Source organism: Branchiostoma floridae, chromosome 9, assembly GCF_000003815.2.
Source record: "Branchiostoma floridae strain S238N-H82 chromosome 9, Bfl_VNyyK, whole genome shotgun sequence".
Lineage (NCBI taxonomy): Eukaryota > Metazoa > Chordata > Leptocardii > Amphioxiformes > Branchiostomatidae > Branchiostoma > Branchiostoma floridae.
Window position 1 is genome coordinate 17,095,898 of NC_049987.1, and position 20,521 is coordinate 17,116,418.

At 40.1% G+C, this 20,521-nt stretch overlaps 2 protein-coding genes across 2 annotated transcripts in view; one reads left to right on the plus strand and one right to left on the minus strand.

Moving 5' to 3' along the window:
• Positions 1–6,008, minus strand: part of LOC118423320 (inactive hydroxysteroid dehydrogenase-like protein 1) — an 8,801-nt gene extending 2,793 nt beyond the window's left edge. Inside the window, exons 1-6 of the mRNA XM_035831436.1 lie at positions 5,748–6,008; positions 5,081–5,229; positions 4,071–4,241; positions 3,493–3,618; positions 2,763–2,993; positions 543–1,892 (exon numbers count right to left, since the gene is read on the minus strand). Of these exons, the coding sequence (XP_035687329.1) occupies positions 1,776–1,892; positions 2,763–2,993; positions 3,493–3,618; positions 4,071–4,241; positions 5,081–5,229; positions 5,748–5,991 (1,038 nt within the window). The 5' untranslated portion in view covers positions 5,992–6,008 and the 3' untranslated portion in view covers positions 543–1,775. The remainder of the gene's footprint in view (positions 1–542; positions 1,893–2,762; positions 2,994–3,492; positions 3,619–4,070; positions 4,242–5,080; positions 5,230–5,747) is intronic.
• Positions 6,009–6,179: 171 nt separating this feature from the next.
• The window catches only part of LOC118423317 (E3 ubiquitin-protein ligase E3D-like), a 27,739-nt gene continuing 13,397 nt past the window's right edge, over positions 6,180–20,521 (plus strand). Inside the window, exons 1-5 of the mRNA XM_035831432.1 lie at positions 6,180–6,350; positions 6,821–7,099; positions 7,946–8,159; positions 8,608–8,671; positions 9,096–9,319. Of these exons, the coding sequence (XP_035687325.1) occupies positions 6,259–6,350; positions 6,821–7,099; positions 7,946–8,159; positions 8,608–8,671; positions 9,096–9,319 (873 nt within the window). The 5' untranslated portion in view covers positions 6,180–6,258. The remainder of the gene's footprint in view (positions 6,351–6,820; positions 7,100–7,945; positions 8,160–8,607; positions 8,672–9,095; positions 9,320–20,521) is intronic.

Here is a 20,521-nt window from a genome sequence, read left to right on the forward strand (position 1 = left end):
AGAGAATCATATATTTTCTGCAGTACCGGTATTCTCGATAGGGGGCAGTGTCTATGACCTTGGTTTCTGCAACATTGAAAATAGCACAAGTGGTGAATAAGGTATTCTAAGTTGGAATTTTTCTTCAAAATGTTATTTTGTAACAATGATTATAAGATAAACTTCTTTTTTTATTTCTTCAATTTTTATTTTCAGTCATTTTTTTTACTTTTATTTTAATCTTTGTTGATGGTGTGACACTCAGATAAACAAAATATGTGCAATAACATGGGAATTATTCTGTTCATTATTAACTGATATGGTAATAAAAAATAAAAAATAAAAAAATAACTGATATGGTACTGAGGCATAAATAAATAAAAAGAGCCTACCTGCTTATCATCTTCTCTTGGACTGAAGTAGCATGGGCACAGTTTACATGTCAATTTGGTATTTTTCCGGGGGGTACTTTTATTCCAGGGGGTACTTTTATTAGATTTTGAAGATTTGTCCGGGGGGTACTTTTATTCCAGGGGGTACTTCTATTTGAGAGGTGAGAGTACAAAAAATCTCATCTTGGCAGTACTAGTTGTTGAATCTTTGCATCATACCATGCATTTGAATATCATTTCAGATGGGTATAGGGCTATGTCTACTAGAACTTTGATTGAAAACAGCAATAAAATGTGTTCTTATTACAATAATTTCAATCATAACATTCATCTTAATATGCATCATAACATTTTGAAACACATAGTTTACAAACTTATGCAAATTGCTGTAAATTAATTTAACCAGGTATTGATTTACAAATTTTGAAATGCATAGCGATTCACAAAACCTGATCGCAGGAATGAACACATGATCAGATACTAGCAGCATTGTTGAAAATTCTTTGAATGCTACTCAGAACAAATTTTATGGAAACATACAACACATTAAAACCTGTACAGAACATATAAAAAAACAGTTCAAAGTTATAAAGTTTGATTAAAGGAACAAAAAAATCAGATATTAAATAGAACTTTCTGCAAATAGTTGTTTGTAAATACCATGTATCACATGAAAAACATTGATCAAAACATTTAGCTTTTCATATATCCTTTTCCACACTAACCTCACAGCAAGCTTAAAGCTATCATCTGACTTTGGACTCTATTGCAACTTGTTACCAATATGTATGTAAAGTTGGTTGGTTGGCACTGAAGTTACAAAGTTTCCAGTTAGAATTTTTATTTAGCCTGTTGTGTATTGAAGTAAAAACACTGCTAGCTTGTCCTATCTAATGAAGGATAAATGTATCTATTATGCACAATATTAAAGTTTGACATTGAAAGACACTTAGTGTCCTCATACATTTCAGTTTACTTTGTTCAACTGTATTGTAATATGTCTCACTGGAGTTTGGGCCTGCCTAAAAAACATAACAAAAAAAAGAAAGATAATCCCTACCTACCTACCCTATTTCTTCAGGACTGAAAAAGCAAACACGACAAACAGGCGTCTTTTTAATTATGGAAAAACACTCTAATTTTGGACTCCAGTCCATGACTCCAAAACGCTTTACCCAATCAACTTTATACTTTTATTGAGTACATACTAAAGCATAGTGAATATGCAAAAGCGTTAATGGGTCCCTTGGGACTAGTCCAATTATACTATAATTATATACATTTTTTTCCTATAGGCCTAACCACTGCAGATTTTGTTACTGAATAGACCAGTTTACTCTTTGACAGAAGTAGAGGTCTATCTTGCAGGTACAACCATATCTTTTGATGTTAACAAAATGGTCATCACTTGGACTTTAATTTTCTTTGTTTCTTTTCCATGACTTGTCTGCGGAGGGCACTGTTGAACCGGTAAGCCACCCAAATGTACAAGTCCTCTGAGAACAGTCTGGTGGCAAACCACTGGAGGAGAGGGAAAAAGATGTAAAAATTACGGTAAATTTTTGCGGGACTTAATTTTTCAGCAGGAAAGGAGATTTTTGTATTGTTTTACATTGGCGACTGGGACAATTCTGCAATACAATGGGCATGCATGCATGTTCAAGGAGTCATAATTTTGCAATGGAAAGGTCCCTGTGAAAATTTCAAGGTTTACATCGTTAGAGTTTCAGGATATTTTCACACACCAGCAATGGCCTAGTACTAGTAGGTAAAGTTGCATGTGTGTGGTAGATGTGCGGGAGCGAGCCTTACTAAAGACTTCAAAATGGTACATCATGTTGCTTTCTCTCCTTTAAAGAGCACTCTGACAGCACAAGAGAATTAATGCAAGATGAACACACACCACTACCAATGGATTAATCTGCCGCTGTAGGGTTTACACAGTTACAATGTATGTGGCCCAATGGCAATGGAAACAAGATGGGCACTGCTATATACATACCGTAAATGGTGTTTAAAGGATTTTTTTTTCATTTTTCGTCCTTTGAAGATCTGTTATTTTACACAGCAAGACATCAAAAGCCTATGAAAATAAACTTTCTGCATACAACATTTGTAACGGCAACCTAGAGGTTACATTTTGAAAAGAAAACTGTAAGCTCATTTACTTTATTTGTGGTGGTTTCATTTACCAATAGAAGAGGAAAGATTCATGCAATGTTTTAAAATTCACGCTTGAAATCATACTGTAATACAGTAGAAATGCATTGGAAACACATATTTGTAATGTGTGTCATGTATTTGCAGTAGAGAGGTCATGACGAAAATCGTGAATTTAAAATCACTGCGAACATCTCAAGATATGTATGACTGACAGTATATATGACTGACCTGTGCTATAGTGTGCGGCCAGTACCCTGTAGTTCTAGCGGAGACCCCCAGCGTAGACAGCGCGGCCCTGGCGTAACCGGTCGCGGACGGAATGACGATACTGGGATTGTGGATGATGTCACTGTACGCCGTCATGTTGGTGGCGACGTAGTACGGTGTGAGACACTGCACCGTGATGCCAGAGTCTTTGTACTCGTATTGTAGGGCCTGGCTGAAGTGATCAACATATGCCTGGAGGGATGGACAGGGCAAACACCACTATCATGTGCTCAGGGTCTACTTTGAGCCTACAGACTTCCTGGTATGCTATTTTCTTAGAATATGTAGCTGAAATTGTACATGAACAAGCTGCTAGGGGGCCCAAACATATATCAATTCTTCCTAACATCACAAGTTATCGACAACCAAAAAGTGAAGACCACAGCATGACCAGGTCAAAAGATACAAAAAATGAAAGTTCTGCTGCAGTACCAAGTTCACATACTAGGGGGCCAAACATCGACCTTGACCTTTGTCATCCCAATACCTACCCACATACAATGTACTGAATATCATAGCGATTGTAATCCATATTTGTGACTACAAAAATCCAGACACACAAACACACACATGCAGACACACCCAAAACAATTTCTCCACTGTAGACTTATAAGTCAAGAAGCAAGATTCTGGCCCATTTTTTTGAGGTCTATGAAGACTACCATAATGCACAATATAATGCATGTAATACCTTAGTGGCGGAGTAAGCTGTCATCAGAGGTGTGGGCCTTAAGCTAGAAGCAGAAGCAATGTTCACAACAGCTCCACGCTGACGTTCTACCATCCCTGGTAACACGAGGTGTGTCATCATTGTCACCTGAAAAATACAATATACTATATGCATATAGTAGTATCCAGTATTTGATGATAATGCTGCTGGGATCCCTGACACAGGGGTAGGCAGCCTTTGGCTAGCTATATAGGTAAATATGAACACTTGCAAGATTTTGACATATTACTTGTTTTCAGTTATTGTTATCATTTTATGTTTGCTGTGTTTGACATTCGCTATTAACATTGAAACAATACAGTAACCCCGAAGTAACCCAGAGTACATAGTGATAGTGTAATGGTTTACTGTAAGAGTTCAGCACAAAATCTACAGCAAATAGAGGACAATTTACAGTTGTATCTTTTCCTTCTTGCCTACTGACAAGTGACACAGCTTTTTGCACATGTTGTAACAAGATACATCTTCTCAGACAGAGTACAGGTAATGTATATTCATCCTATACCATGGTTGTTTAGTACATATATTGCCATAGTTACCGTTGCCACGTTGACATTAACGATGTCCCACAGTTTCTTCTCAGGGACCTCCAGGAAGAACTGCGGATGGTCGTACATCAGCCCGACGTTGTTGACCAGGATACCGACGTCTTTCCCGCGAAGGGTCTCTGCGATGCCCACATAGATTTCCCTGCCTTTACTGAAGTCAGCCTGGTGAGGTAAATATACAAATATGTAGAAAGAAACAAAGAAACAAACAGTGAAACAAAACAAAAAATTGAAGATCTCATAACTCTATGAAATAGTTTGCACAAGTTTGTGTATATTTCTTGCTGACAGTCTATGCATTTCTCAAGTACCTCCCATAACACAACAGACATATACATACAGCAGGAAAATGGAGAGGAAATGAGAGATAACCTTTGACAACCTATTCTAGGACCTTTGGCCTAACTTCCTGTCAGTGTCCCTGATGTGCCTAACATATGGAAATAAGAGTGGAAAAACACTCACACAAACAAGCAGACAGATACACCAAAGACTTCCAATTCCACCAGGGTAACAATGGAATGTAAGAAAACTAACAGGCCTTTACTGTTCAATATACACCTGCAACATGCAATTTTCAGATTGTAGGTACACATGTTAACAAGTTGTGGATTGGGATTATAAAAAGTAATGTAGCTATGCAGCAACCTTTAAAAGCCAGAATTGCTAGAAGCTACTAGTACTACAGATGTATGCAAGAAGAGGCTTAATCAATTTGTTGAAGAATGCCATTGCCTTAGAAAGGCAGGAATAGTGATGAGGTTATTTTCAGAAGCTTTTCCACATAAAACGTCTGCCAACTTGTAGTTTGCGGCAGGTAACATCAAAAAGTACATGTATTCAAGCTCTGAAAACGAAATAATAGAGCTAAAAGTTTGCTAAAACAGACAGGATACAAAGATATGTGAATAGAGAGAGGAATGAAAGGTAGTACCACAAATGACAAGAGGATAATAAGAAGAATGGAAACAACAACAACAACAACAACAATGATGACATACCTGAATGATGGCCGTTTCCACACCAAACAGAGACTCGATGGTGCGTGCAGTGTTCTCCAGTTTGGTCTGGTTTCTGCTGATGAGAACGATGTTGACCCCACGGCTGGCCAGTTCCTGAGCGTACGCCTTCCCAATGCCATCTGTGCAACCTGCAGAATAAATAACATTCTTACACGAATTTTCTTCCGACAGAAATGCTCAAGTTGCAATGTTTTTAAAGCCACTTAGATATACTATGTCAGTCAGTCTATCCAGACTATGACACTACGCAAAGGTATTTAAAATGACACATTAAGATTACGATGCTCATAAATCTACAATGCAAAATACACATATACTATATACAATATACTTAGATATATCAGCACAAAAACTGACAATATTCTCTGGAACAAAATTGTGCCTAATACCTTAATGATAAGGTACTTTACTACAACAAGAAGTCTATTACTCGTTGAACATGGAATTAGTCACAAAAGAAGCAAGGCACACAGCCTGATCTGAACACAGCCACTTGAAGGTAAGCGCCCTCTGACAGAACATACAGAAACTGCACTGCTGAAACATATAGTAGCCAGATATAATTTATTGTAGACATACCAGAAATGATTTTTGAAGAGTCTCTAATCTCTACAATTATTCCCTTTGGCTGAAATAACCAACCCACCTGTTACCACAGCCCATGGCCCGTACCTCAACCTCAAGTCCGGCTTTCCGATCCTGGAGACAAAATGCACGCGTGTCCCGCCAAGAAAACCAAGGATCAAGTCAAGAACCTTCTTTCCGACATACACAGCACCTAAAATCGCCAGAATATCATTGTAATAGTTGATAGTCTTGGAAATTTCGGCTGCAAGGAAAGAAAATCGGTCAACAGCCGCCATGTTGAAGATGACCTTTGCTCTTGCCATAAAAAGGTGGTCATTGTAAAATTCTTTATGCCAGCTTTTCTATGCTCCTTCAAATCTTGATAAATATCTCTTTAAGGGACTAATTGCAACAAAAGTAATCCTATATTTATATAAATTAACATCAAGATATTAGCTATTGTCTGAAAGGAATTAACTGGCGTATATATCAAGTATTTGAATAGCTATTTTTACAGGCATAATTTTGTGTACATTAGGCAGCTAAATTGTGTTTCGATGTAGATGTAACCACATGGTGTTGGTAGCGGTATGGAGGGGAAAACGCTGTTTGTTGAAATCCAGAAGCAAGTTGGAGCTGCGCATTTTGTGTTGCCTGTAGAAGCTGTTAAAGAGGACAAAAGGTGTGTTCTCAAGTTGTGTGATAGCTTTTTTTCTGTAGCATGTTAATGTTTGTGTACTTCGGGGTGGGGTGGGCTGGAAAATTACTTTACTTTATTGCATGGCGGTTATACCACTATTTAGTACCTCATTGTCTTATTGTGACCCTTTGCCAGGCTAAGAAGAGTTAATGTATATAATTTACAGTCGCTGAGCTTTGACATTTGTAGAAAATGCCTATCTTGAGGATTTTGTTGGCACTATACCAGGCTTCAAAATTAAAAAAAGAAGACTTTTAAGAAGGTGGCTCACTATTAAGTATAACTTTCTTGGTCTTTATAAATTTATGTCATTGTACACAGCTTAGATTTCATGAGAAAAATTGTTAAGTAGCATCAGGAAAATTCTTTCCTGAATCACAGGAAGCAAGAAGATTTTAGACCTTAGCTTTTCCCAGGAACTAATTCAATATTCATATTCTTGTCTCATCCAGTCTACCAGTCCTTGTTCACCCAGACAAAATCACAGTCAAATCTGGAGATGGCGAATCCATCTATCGCTTTCCGGATGGCTTCCGCGTCCGTCCCAAGTCTTGTAGTGGACTGAAGTGGCTTGATGGAGATGGACTACACCTGAGACTGTCAGTGGAGGAGGAAGAGGAGCAAAAAGAGGAGGAGGATGATGGAAGAGAGGAGGATGGACCAGATATCAAACCTGGACAAACCACAATGTGCTGTGCCATGTGTGGACAACAACTGCTGAAACCGTCGTTGTAATAAGATATTCCTTTATGATCAGTATCTGTTGGTTAGTAGTGTCCGTGCCCGGTAGTGTCTGTACCCCTGTAATATCCGTAACTCCTCCTGTGAGCGTACCCTTGTAGTGTCTGACCCCTGTAGTGTCCGTACCCCTGTAGTGTCCATACACCCTGTAGTGTCCATACCCCCTGTGGTGTCTGTACCCCTGTAGTGTCTGTACCCCCTGTAGTATCTGTACCCCCTGCAGTGTCTGACCCCTGTAGTATCCGTACCCCCTGTAGTGTCCATACCCTGTATTGTCTGTACCCCCTGCTGTGTCCGTACCCCATGCAGTGTCTGACCCCTGTAGTGTCTGTACCCCCTGTAGTGTCCATACCCTGTATTGTCTGTACCCCCTGCTGTGTCCGTACCCCTGCAGTGTCTGACCCCTGTAGTGTCCGTACCCCCTGTAGTGTCCGTACCCCTTGTAGTGTCCGTACTCTGTAGTGTCTGTACCCCCTGCTGTGTCCGTACCCCTACAGTGTCTGACCACAGGCCTGTTATGTCTGTACCCCCTGAAGTGTCCGTACCCCTGTAGTGTCCGTACCCCTGTAGTCTCTGAACCCCCTGTAGTGTCTGCACCCCCTGTAGTGTCCGCATACTTGTAGTGTATGAACCTTCTGTTATGTCCGTACCCTCTATATAGTCTGTTGTGTTTTACTACTTTTAGCCAAACCAATAACCTATTGACTGATGATTTCTGTAACCCAAGGCGCTGGAAAGCGCGACAAGTAGCAAGCCTACTAGGCAGGTGAGTTTCATACTCATGCTGTAACGTCCTAATATATAATATATGGCTTTATTCTACCCCCTCCCCCCAGCTGTGCCAAGCGTGTGCTTCCCCTCCCCTCTGACGGCTGGCAGGAGGCGGTCGCGCACAGCTTCTGTCACAAGAGTCCGGACACGCAAAACATGGCCGCCCAGACTCTCGCGCCCAGACAGGCAGACATCCTGACTGGCACCGGACACGTTCTCGTACACTCCAAGGCCATTCACAGTGACAACGTGGACATTGTTGTTTCAGAGGACAAAATGGTTTGTATACAATGATCATTTTTGGTAACACCTCAGGGGCATTGCCATCTTTAAAGAAAAAGTTGTTGGGCTTGAATTCTATACTGGTATGTTCTAAAATTTCTTTCTCTGCAGTTTGTTTTGAATACACCTCGTGGGCGTGCTGTTGTTACATGTCATGACATTTGCTACTTTGGGCATAGGAAAAAGACTATTTATGCACACTTTTACAGCTACTTATCAATGTTTTCAAATGAGCTTTTACCACATGTACATTGTATCTGCAATAGCTTGATTTCTTGCATATGTCTTCCTTGAAAAAACATGCTGCTTTGTCAGTAACTTTTGTTTTTTGTTCTTTTGACCAAAATTTTTAGTGAGATATTTGTATCATCTTTAGAAGATTCATGGCCAAAATTGCCATAAAAACTATATTTGTATCTCGCTAAGAGACTTTTTTTTTCCACAGGTAGTAGCCCCACTGGTCAGATGCAAACGATGTAGAAGTCAGGTGGGCGTAGGGGTCACTACAGGTCAGTGACCTTTGTACTGGGTTCCATTAAGCCAATAGTTTGACTTTCAGGCTATGAAAAGGATTATGGAAAGAACTTGAATTGAGCTGGATTGAAAAAATTTGATTTGGTAATTGTGAATTATTTTGAATTTGCAGGGAGTTAATTTTGCTGTAGATATAAATTCAAAGCAATTAAACAAAAAAAGTTTTACCAAAATTGTCTGACACGTGTAAATGTCAAGAATATGCTGAACACCAGTGAGCAATGATATCTTTACAGATAATCCTACACAAATATATAGGTGCACCTGTGCAGCCTCAGTCAAAAATTAGGTGCACAGCTCCAAGTTAGGGTGCACAAAAGTGCATAATTATGCAACAACTATTTTGAGCCCTGCCCTGTCCCATGAAAAGGCTCTATATCAACATTTATCACATTACAGGGAAAAAGACCACCTCAGCACAAGAGACACCAGAGCCTCCAGGTGCTATCAAACTGTACCTGTCTGACATCACAGTACATGCTCAAGTTTCCACATGCTCACCTGTAACACCTGTGTCACCTGGACAGGATGGCATCCTGGCACAGCAGCTTCTTAAGGAGTCTGAGTCACAATACTGCCTGAGGTTTGTGGTACAGGACCTTAGGGCAGACGTCTATCTGCTGGTGAGTACTTAGTAATGTTACAGTGCTTGAAATACTTTTTTCAGTCAGGTTGCCCAGGCGACATCCCAAGTCAAATGCTAGGTTGCCCCATCAACATTTCAGGTTACCCCACTTCCAAGTTATTACTTTCTTCAAATTATCTACACTGTACTTCCCCATTATCCTTTTTTCCAGTAACGGTCTTCCCAACTGGCTACTGTAAAACTTATACACCTAGGTGGGGGAAAAGTGGTCCAACTGCAAAATTTCAGGTTGCACAGTGTGCAACCTGGGTTTAAAATTAAGTTGCGCCAAGCGAATTGTGACTGCATTAGCATTGTGCACAAGTGGGTATTTTGAGCACTGTGCTACTGGTAGTAGTACTTGTATTGTAAAGCTTTTATTAATACTTGTTGTGCTTTTACATTGTATGTTCACAGTTTTGCAGTGATTTCTCAAACCCAAACAATTTATAGCTTTAGCAAATTGTTTTTCTGTTGCTACTTGTTGAATGAGTGAATTATATATAACCTTCTGTTTATGATGCTGTTCTAGAATATCAAATAGATATTATATAGCAAAAAAACAACGGATTTTCCATCCAATTCAGCACAAGTGCTCTGCGTACACATCACAAACTTAGAACACGGCGAATGTCTCTCGAACTTAGTTTAATTTAAAGTAGATCCCGCGGAAATTATCCACTACATATACTGTGGTGTAGTTGTCGTAATAGAGGCGTCTATTGTGCCCATCTCTGGGCCTGCTCACTTCTGGCTCCAAACTGTACATGTCTGCTCCTTCTATTATGTACAATATGTACTTAACAGAAGTAACCTGGAGTCCAGCCCTGTTTGCTTTGGTCCGCTCCCAAAGGTCAGTACCCTGCCGCACAGTTATCTTCAGTAGCGGACCAAAGTGAACAAGGCTGGACTCCAGGCTATAACAGAAGCAGCCTTTCTGTTTTGTAATGAATTCACAGTTAAAGGCTATGTTTGGAAGATGGCCTCAAATGCTAATTCATGCATCTTTTAACAAATATTCCATGGTGGGTTTCAATATCAAAGTCCTAAAATGGAACAAACACTGTTCTGTTAAAGAATATGATGCATAGTACATAGTTTCAGGTTATGGTAAATATAACAAATGGGAACTTTGTATGAATGGGAGAGAGTATGGAAACATTTAGGAAGCTAAATTTCATGTGTGAGAATTTGCAAGTGGTCACAAAAATGTGCAAGCATATAATAAGAAGTACTGCTTACAGGTACATGTACTGACGTAGGTTTTAGATTCTCAAGAATGAGAAACTTTTATTGAAATAGACATGTTGTTTCTTGATTACTACAATTATATACAAGACAGTGTAAATACAGTAAAAGGTTTAATGTACAGATCACGGAAGATAATTACATTAATTACATGGCATATCTCTGTACAGCAAGCAAATCACATTGAAATACCGGGTAAAGCTAATAGTCAAAGACACTGTATACAATCATCTATCACAGTGACAGTATTGTAATGAAACTGATATTTCAGGCATACATTCCTGTAATTTACAAATGATGTGTTAACCAATAGACTTCCCTATAGTAAGAGAGACAGTCATTATGTAATATATAGTTCATATAGATGCAGCATTTTGGATCTAATTACTCAACCTCTGATTCATCTGTTCCATTATAAGCTCAAAATAGAAAATTGCTTTTGAGTAATCACCAAGGTCTCTCCAGGCAACACACAGATTTTTAAGTACAACTGCAATATCAGGATGTGCAGTGTCCTCACCATAGATGGACCGCATCATCTGAAGTGACTGTTCACAGTAGCTAATGGCTTTTCTGTAATCACCAAGGTCACTCCATGCGTTGCCCAGGTTGTTAAGTGATTTTGCAATGTCAGGATGTGCACCATAGATAATCTGCTTCATCCTTAGCGATTGTTCATAGTAGTTGAGGGCCTTTCTGTGATCACCAAGGTTCCTCCAGGCGGCACCCAAGTTGTTAAGTGAGTCTGCAATGTCAGAATGTGCAGTGTTGTCACCATAGATAATCCGCCTCATCTGTAGTGACTGTTCACAGTAGCTGATGGCCTTTCTGTGATCACCAAGGTCACTCCAGGCGACACCCAAGTTGTTAAGTGAGTTGGCAATGCCAGGATGTGCAGTGTTATCGCCATAGATAATCTGCTTCATCTTCAGCGACTGTTCATAGTAGCTGATTGCCTTTCTGTGATCACCAAGGTTCCTCCAGGAGGCACCCAAGTTGTTAAGTGAGTCGGCAATGTCTGGATGTGCAGTGTCCTTACCATAGATAATCTGCTTCATCTGCAGTGACTGTTCATAGAAGCTGATGGCCTTTCTGTTATCACCAAGGTCACTCCAGGCGGTACCCAAGTTGTTAAGTGAGGAGGCTATGTCAGGATGTGCAGTGTTATCACCATAGATAATCCGCTTCATCTTTAGCGACTGTTCATTGTAGCTGATGGCCTTTCTGTGATCACCAAGGTCCCTCCAGGCAGTACCCAAGTTGTAAAGTGAGTCTGCAATGCCAGGATGTGCAGTGTTATCACCATAGATAATCTGCTGCATCTGTAGTGATTGTTCAAAGTAGCTGATGGCCTTTTTGCGATCACCAAGGTTCCTCCAGGCATTACCCAAGTTGTTAAGTGATGTAGTGATGTTAGGATGTGCAGTGTTATCACCATAGATATGGCGCACCATCTGTAGTGACTGCTCAAAATAACCAACAGCCTTTCTTTGATCACCAAGTTTCACCAAAGTGTTACCTAAGTCATTAAGTGCTTTGGCAACATCAATATGCGGGGTGTTCTCACCATATGTTGATATTTCATTCTGAAGTGTTTCTTCTGTGCATGTCGCAGAACTTTGGTAATCACATAGACTTTTATAAACCTCTGCTTTCAGTTCTGAAGAGTTGTCAAACAAAATGGACTGATTTTTCTGTGGCTGGCTATTGCTCAGCAGTGAAATGACTTCCTTTAATGGCCTTGCTGTGTAATAGTATCTCATGAGCTGCTGTCTATTCGAGAAGTAAAATACTTTCTTCAGTTTTGCCCCGATGTCAGTATCTCTCGATATTGACGATAAGGCTGACATGTTTTCCACCTGACCATGATTGTTCATGTATGTCCGCAGCCTCAGTTCTGCTGAGATACTGACCATCACCATCAAGTGATGTGTGTTCTCAGCATTGACAACCCCATCATTTTTCATCTCCTGGATAGTCTCCCAGATTGTGGTCGGTTGTATGTTATGAAGTAGCGCCCAGGAGGACACTGCAAGACTTGAAAAACGATACATTTCTTTCTTTACATTTAACAGACTGGCAGTTAGATCTTGGATTTGAAATGTCTGCACATTTTCATTAAGTATAGTTTTTGCCATTGCCAAAGGAATTGTCTGATTATTTTCTTGAAGTTGCTGAGTCCATAAAGACCTGTGGTCATCGACCAGGTCCTGTTCTCCTGTGATCAAAGACACATTTCCCAGGATACTAGCAAGGTGGTACCCTTTCTTTAAATGGAACATAAAGTCATCTTGAAGAACTTTGATCATATTGCTTGGTGTGTGGATAAGTTCGCTTGTTCCTGTACTGTTACTACCCCTGCCCAGTGGTGTCTTACATGCATTTGGCATGGCTCCATCAAACGAAAACCCACGTGGTGTAACAGAGTCATAGTACCAGCTGTCTAATGGGTCCCCTGAGAAGAAATTATTTAGAGTCTTAATCCCCATGGCTGGGAGAATGGTTTCACCCAGATTGATCACTTTGAGGTGCAGATAATGAGTGAGGTTGCGGAAATAATTAGCATTATGTTCTGTTTCCACCTCTGTCAAAATGGCAAATTCCAGATCAGAGTATGGAGTTACCAACCCCGTGGCTTGTGAACCCAGGCCTATCATGGCGTACTTACAGGGAGGGGGGCCCATAACCTCTATACATTCATGTACAAGCCCGGCTATGAACGTTTTTCGTTGGTCAACAATAGTCTCAAACAGTGTTTGGAGAGCTTCCACTCTCTTTTTCTCCACTTCTCTTAACTCAGGGTCATCTTCCTTAAGGCTATAAGGATCTATTTCCTCATCGATCCTCTTTATTTCTCTCTCCGCATAGTCACGATCCCCATTCAACATCAATTTATGTTTCTCTGTGTCATCAATTTGTTCTGTTTGTTCAATACCCAGCACATGCTCAAGAAATGATTTAGTTATGTCCTGGATTGCCTCCTCTATGTCCTCTCTTTCTGATCTTACCAGAGCTGCATTACAGAGTGCTGCAGCCTTGGTGAAATCACCTCCGTCTTTTGACAGGATTCCTCTCTTCAGGTAGACTTCACCCAACCTGTACAGGGGCTCTGCCTCTTCTCTGTGTTGACCTGAAACAAAAGATAAAGAAATGTTGTCAGTTGTAGTCTTGTCTTTGTCTTACTGGCAAACGTAAAATTCTGATATACAAAAATTTAGTGATAGGGTAGGAATATAGGCCAAGCCTGAATTGTATCTAATTGCAGTTCATCAACTTTTATTAAATGATAGATCTTGCAATTTCTATAGACTAAAAAGTATAATGTCCTTTGGAGTTTGGACTAACTGTATGCAAAGACTAATATTACCTTTGACATGAACAGACTTGAGAGCAGCTGCAAAGTTTTGTTCTGCCGTGTCCAGGTCCCCTGTCTGCAGTGCAATGGAACCTTCCTGCAGATGGTCTTCATATGTTCTATGTTTATAAGAAGAATGTCATGATATGCATTGATTTAGGAAAATCTAAAAAAAATGTATGCTGGTGATACTTGTAAATCAGCTATCAATTGTACATGGTAATAGAAAATTGCTACAAACTAAAAATGCAAATAAATTAATGCTTGAAGTAGATTTCAACTTTGCTCATTGTTGTATGCCTGCATAGATGATATACCCAATCTAGATCCAAATCTAATGCAAGTACTTTAAATGCAGAAGCTTTTGTGGTTGTTTTATGTTCTTTGTGGTTTTCAGGCTGGCCACTTCACCACAACTCAAAACCACCGCGGACACTTTTCCTTCAGAATCTGTCTTGTGCTATTGTCACCTACAGCACACTCTTCTCACTACGTACTATATACATGGTCACATATCCAAAATCAAAATATTTTAGAGTTCACGTTCATACATTTCTCCATGTGACCTTCATGTACTGTATTGCACCGGGGTAAAAAAGTAGTAATGTACTGTATTCAGAGGGCATATTATAGGGTTAGATTAGTGACATTTGATCACATCAGCACTGTCAAAGTCTACAGCGGTACTATCAGTTTGTACCAACCAGTAAGTGGTTTGCAACAGCTGGCGTAGAGGCGCTGGGTTTTTCATATAAGTGACTACTTTACAGTACAGTTAAGTTTGCAGGGTCACAGGCACTTGCTGCAAACTCAATACCACCATGCACAAACACTCCTTTTTCCCACCACCGCGAAATCAAATGCATTGAAAGTACATGTAATTCACAAACCTGTCATTATCTCCCAATGTTACGGTACTAGTACTGATGTCTGTGACTTTACTCTTTCCTGTAGTATCACTGTTAAGAACCATGAACAATGAAAGAGTTGTCATAATCACATATCTTCAAGTTCAACAGTAATACTCAAGTGCAATAATCAACTTTGCAAGTTATGCATATTTGCTCTATAAACAACAGACAAAGGCAATACAAAGAGAAAGGATCAGTTTGAAAATCATTGCACCTGTCTAACAGGTATCCCCACCTTGGTATGTTTGTATGGAGGTTATGGCCCTTTGTAGCAGCAGGTTTTCTGATGTTCCTACACTGGTGTCCTACGGCCGGTCTTCTCTGCCTCCGTTTCGATTCATTTGATACTGACTGCAGCAAAATAATCATTTTATAATTGTCAGCATTTATATGCCTTGTACTCTTCTAAAATTCATACACTTTGTACTAGTAGAGATCTTCCAAGTAAATTATGCTTCTATTTGCATGTAAGGTATTTCTTATACTTTACACACCTAATCATATTTGTGAGGCACACAGTATATAATACCCTTCACACAGCAGGAAAATCTACAACAGTACTGCTCAATTAGTCGGTGTGCTCTAAATGACATTTTTAGCAGTAGTATACACCTGGTCTTCTCTTGATCGTCACATAATTTTTAAAAATTGGCCGATGTTCACAGGACACCAAGCCTTGTTCAAGGAGACAGTAAATTTCTGAGGTAAAAAAATATGCGCAATCATACTCTCTGATGGCAGGACATTCATACACTAAGTGTGATTCTGACTATGTGATTATGATGGGGACTTAACTGCTAAATTGTAACTTCTTACCATTTTTACTGCTTCCCCGATCTTCTCTGCATAACGTATGCGATGGTGCAGAGTCTGTTTTGTCTCAGGATCCTCACAACTTCTCAGGCCTTTCTTGTACATGGCAGCTGCCTTGGAGAACTGAGATACATCAGAGGTTTTCGTGCCTTTCTCAAGATAGAAATCTCCTAAAGATTTCAAAACCTCAACCTCCAAGAACATATCGCTGTTTTCTATTGCAGTAACCAATGTCTCTGTGTAAGTCTCCTCAGCTGCAGTGGATTGTTGGGATTTTTTGTTACTTCTGTCTAATTTGTCACAAATCTCTGCCACCCTTAAGACATTACTGTCAGCAGTACCCCAGTAGTCTGGTAACAACCACCGGAAGTGTGGAGTGTACCCCTGCAGCAGTTGTCTGGAGAGTTTCTCCATGTAGCCGATACGATGTTCCAGTGTTTGTCCCATGTCTGGATCTTTGCAGCGCAGTAGGGCAGCAGCATACAGGGCAGCAGCCTTGTCAAACTCTGCCGAATCTTTGCTGAGCTTGCCTTTCTGAAGATGCAGGTCTCCAAGACTTTTCAAAACTTCGACCTCAATCAAGAGGTCCATGTCAACAATGGCTTCCCTCAGTGCCTGCCCATAGCTGACTATTTGGTCATGCTGATGACTCTTGAGGCCCAACTCCAGGTCCTGTAACTTGTCTGACAGGCTGGTCATATTGGTGTCAGACATATTGCTACTTCAACTCCAAACTCCGACTGTTGATTAAGATGAGTGTATTTTTTAGTCTTGGAGGTAATATGCACTGTAAACCTTTGTAACTAATTATTAGATACACTCTAGTCATTAATAGGCCATAAAGTGCTGATTACAAATTAAGAAGTGGAGGCATAACAAGAAACATTCAAATCAATCTAAGAACTTTACCCATTATACACAATGTTTTCTAATCTTCTTGGTACAACTACAAGTGAATAATATTTTATTCATAGAACTTTTGGCTTAGATGTTGAGAAACCTTCTCCCTTCTGAGCACATGTATTGTCTTTTAAAAGCATTGTGACACCATTAATTAGCTTAAAATAATACAAAATGTCTGTGCCCTAGTTGATATACATGTACTCCAGCAGTTCAGACTCCACAGTACACATTCGTCAAGTCTTTGTACACTTCCATCGCCCTGTAACCTGTCAGGATATAAACAAACCTGTATAAATCTCACCTGTATCTCTGAGACTCCACAGCTGTAAACCTGCCTGGGTAGAGACTTGCTCCTTTCTCTCTCTTCTGACAAAAGTTCTGTTTTTTTCCCTCTCTGGCTTGTCCTGTACCACTGCTGGGACTTTTCATGCGGTCATGCCTATTTATATCAGGAGTTAGTCTTATGATCGACTCTGTAAACCATTACATGGTATAATAGATCACATATTACCTCATGTTTACACCTTTGTTCACTTGGCTTTGTGATGGCTACACAGTCATGTAGTTCTCCTATTACATTGTGTACACTGTTTCTTATATGTTGGTGCAGCTTATAAACTAGGAATAGACAAGACAGGTGATTTGTACATTATATACCTTTTTTTCAGGGGTCTAACGCAGTATACCCTATCCCAATGCTATGATGACTTGTAATATACTGCCAACTCTCACAACACTTCATAATATATCAGTAAAGAAAGGGATAAGGTGACAAGACTGACTCACATAGTCTTTTGACCTTTGCTGACCAGTAAAAAATGGTTCAGGCCAGTAGCCTTGTGGTTGTGTGGCATAGTCCCTGAGTTATTACCTGCATGTATGCAGGTATGGTTTTGATGCTGGTGGAAACTTTTCGGTAGCCGGGGATGTAGGGCGCTGTATCTCGTGAACGGATGGTGCGAGCACGACGATTTTTGGAACGTGGGTTGGGGGTGGTAGCCTAACACTCAGGTTTGATTTTGGGCCTCCTGGCGTTTGAACTTGACATTGCAGGTGGCATTTTTGGTGTTCTTTGGGCACTTTTGGCGCTGTGTGTCCGGAACGATACGCGCAATTGCGACGATTTTTGGTGCATGGGTGGGGGGTTGTTGCCTGTTGCCTAGGATTGACTTTGGGCCTTGTCGCGTTTGAACTTGACCCGGCAGGTTGAATTTTGTGTCCGGGAGGGGTGTTTCCGGAGTTATATCTTCTGAACGGCTGGTGCTGGCGCGATGATATTTGGCACATGTGTCGGCGGTGGCTGAATAATGCTCAATTTTGATTTTGGCGCCCTTGGTGCTTGAACTTGACATTTTAGGTTACCTTTTGTGCAGGCACGGGGCGTGCGCTGTATCTCCGGAACGCAAGGTACCATTGTGTTGCTATTTGGTACGTGAGTTGTTTGTGGTGTCCTGGTGGTCAGGTTTGATTTTGGGCCTCCTAGTGCTTGAACTTGATACTGTATAGGTTGACCCTGTTTTTGTGTGGTTGGGGCATCCCCCCATTATCTGCTTGGTTCTGAAAACAGATTACGGTTGGGTGTAGAACCATCATCTGGCCTGGGGCAACCTTCAATGTATCAGGTTACTTTGTATCCCCTGTCTTAGTGGCACTGACGGTGTGCCAGATGACGGGAGTGTACCAGATGATATATCTGTTGGTCAGGTATAATTGGAGTTTGCTTATTACTCTTTGTGGTGTTTCTAGAGCTGTATAGTACTGAGTTTAAAGTTCTGGTACAAGTTCCTTTACCCTGTTGGCAATCATGGTTGAACTTGAACTTAAACAGAAGAAGATGCAATTTTCTAATGTGGAGGAGAACTGTATAGAGCGTGGGCATAAGAGAAAGGTATGTGTATGATTTGTCCTGTGTTTCTTTTTGTTTCTTTGGTAATGCCATTTCCAATTCCATACTGTATACAGGTAATTTGTAGTTTTGGGCTAGTCATATTCGCTTGGTTTTTGGGCCTGCTTAATCTATAGTACAGGCAGGGTTAAGTGGTGGAGGCTTAGCTTGGTTCTGTTTTAAATTCAGTATCGTTTGTTGCATTTTGTCGCGGCAAATATATGATGAAATTCCCCTTCTAAGCAACTGCTCATTGGTTTGGGGGGATGTTTGCTGGGTGTTTTCTCTGACTACAACAGCTTCTGAAGTTTTCAAAGCTTCCATTGCCAGCAGCTTGCCATCTATAAATGGGATTGACAAGGACATTTTTCATAGTAAATTATGCTGTTAAATTTGGCTTAGATACTACAGGAGATTTAGATTTGGGTTGGATGGATTGAATGAAAATATCATACCACCCTGGGGACTAACTGTTGCTGCTGCATCATGGGGGCTAGCACTATTCATATTGTCTAATGTCTATGGAACTACTATAAAAGTATCATTGGTCAAATTATGCAAGTAACCTTCCGATGTCAAGTGAATAACACCCCAGAAATAAATCTTTAATGAATATCATTGGAAGAACACAAACCAAGGAGATTTAGCAGCTACATTAGGTCAGTACATTGAAATAGGAAGATATTAGTACTGAATATATCATGTGACAGAGTAACTACATGTACATGGGCCATCTGAGACAAAAAAAAGGTTGCGTCTCAACAACTTCAAGGTACTGTGGTTGGTTAGTTACATACTTAAGAAATCCAAAATAAGTAATATTCATCCATGTCCAAACTTACAAATTCAGAAAATGGAATTTCAGACTTTTGCATGGTGCACAACCAACAGGGTAAAAAGCTCATTTTTCCAACCACGTACAACAGACAAAAAGGCAAAAATACACAATAGGTCTACAGAAACCCAATACATTTCATGCAGGCCTGAGGTCTACGAACTCTTGTTAGCTTTCTGATTAACTGCCTGCTTGCCTGCGTTCAGGTTAGCCTGCAGATAGGCCATGGATCACCTGAGGGCGCTTTTATCACATCATGCATTCTGAGAGTAGACTGGATCACAAGTTATATTAAGCCTTTGATTTCAATACAAAGGGCATCCGAGAAGCTGTGATGTTTATTTTGACATATGAAATACCTAGATGTAGGACAATACTGAGGCCATTAGTTATCGTGCAGCATGCATTGGGAAAAGGAAGGAAATTTTGTTGCTGCTATGGCATCATAGCTTACCTTCATAAAAAGCATTTTTTAAAGAACCATTTCATGTTCATGTACTTTCCCTGTATATTAGGGCCATAGGATTTTTCAAAACTTGTCAAACCCTGATAATCTCTTAGCAGTCCTGAACAGACAATGTGTATACTGTTCCAGACTTCTGCCCCCAGTGTCTTCCCTTAAAATGCATGTAATATGTTTTTACACAACATGTCTTTTTTTTCAGATTCAGAATTTCAGATTCTTTAGATATGCACACTGCAAAGTCTTTAGATATGCACACTGCAAAGTCAAAACATTGCAAATGTCTCTAGAACTAGAAGTTGTCCACCATATATACTGTGGTGTACTTGCTGTACTAGAGGTGTTTAATGTAACCCACCTGTTCTCACTTCAGTCTGCCTCCAAACTATTTGCTGCTTCTATTATATACAATGTGTACATAACAGAAGTAGCCATTCTGTTTTTAGATTAAATTTACAGTTAAAGGCCATGTTTGAAATATGGTCTCAAATTTTTTATTAACAATGCCATCATGATGGAAGGTTTCAATATCAAAGATTACGTCTTTGAAATGGAACAAACACTGTTGGAACAAACAACATACTGTTTAAACAGTATGGTGCATAGTTATTACATAGTTTCAAGTTGCGGGAGGGTCTAAGGTCTAAGGTAAGGTCAAGTTATATTATGGTAAACAACAACCAGGTATGTGTGGGAGTGAGCATTGAAACATAGGCATATATATATAGGAAGTACATAATAAAGGGTTAATGCCCCGGCCCGAGGTGTATATGGTGAGATAATCCCT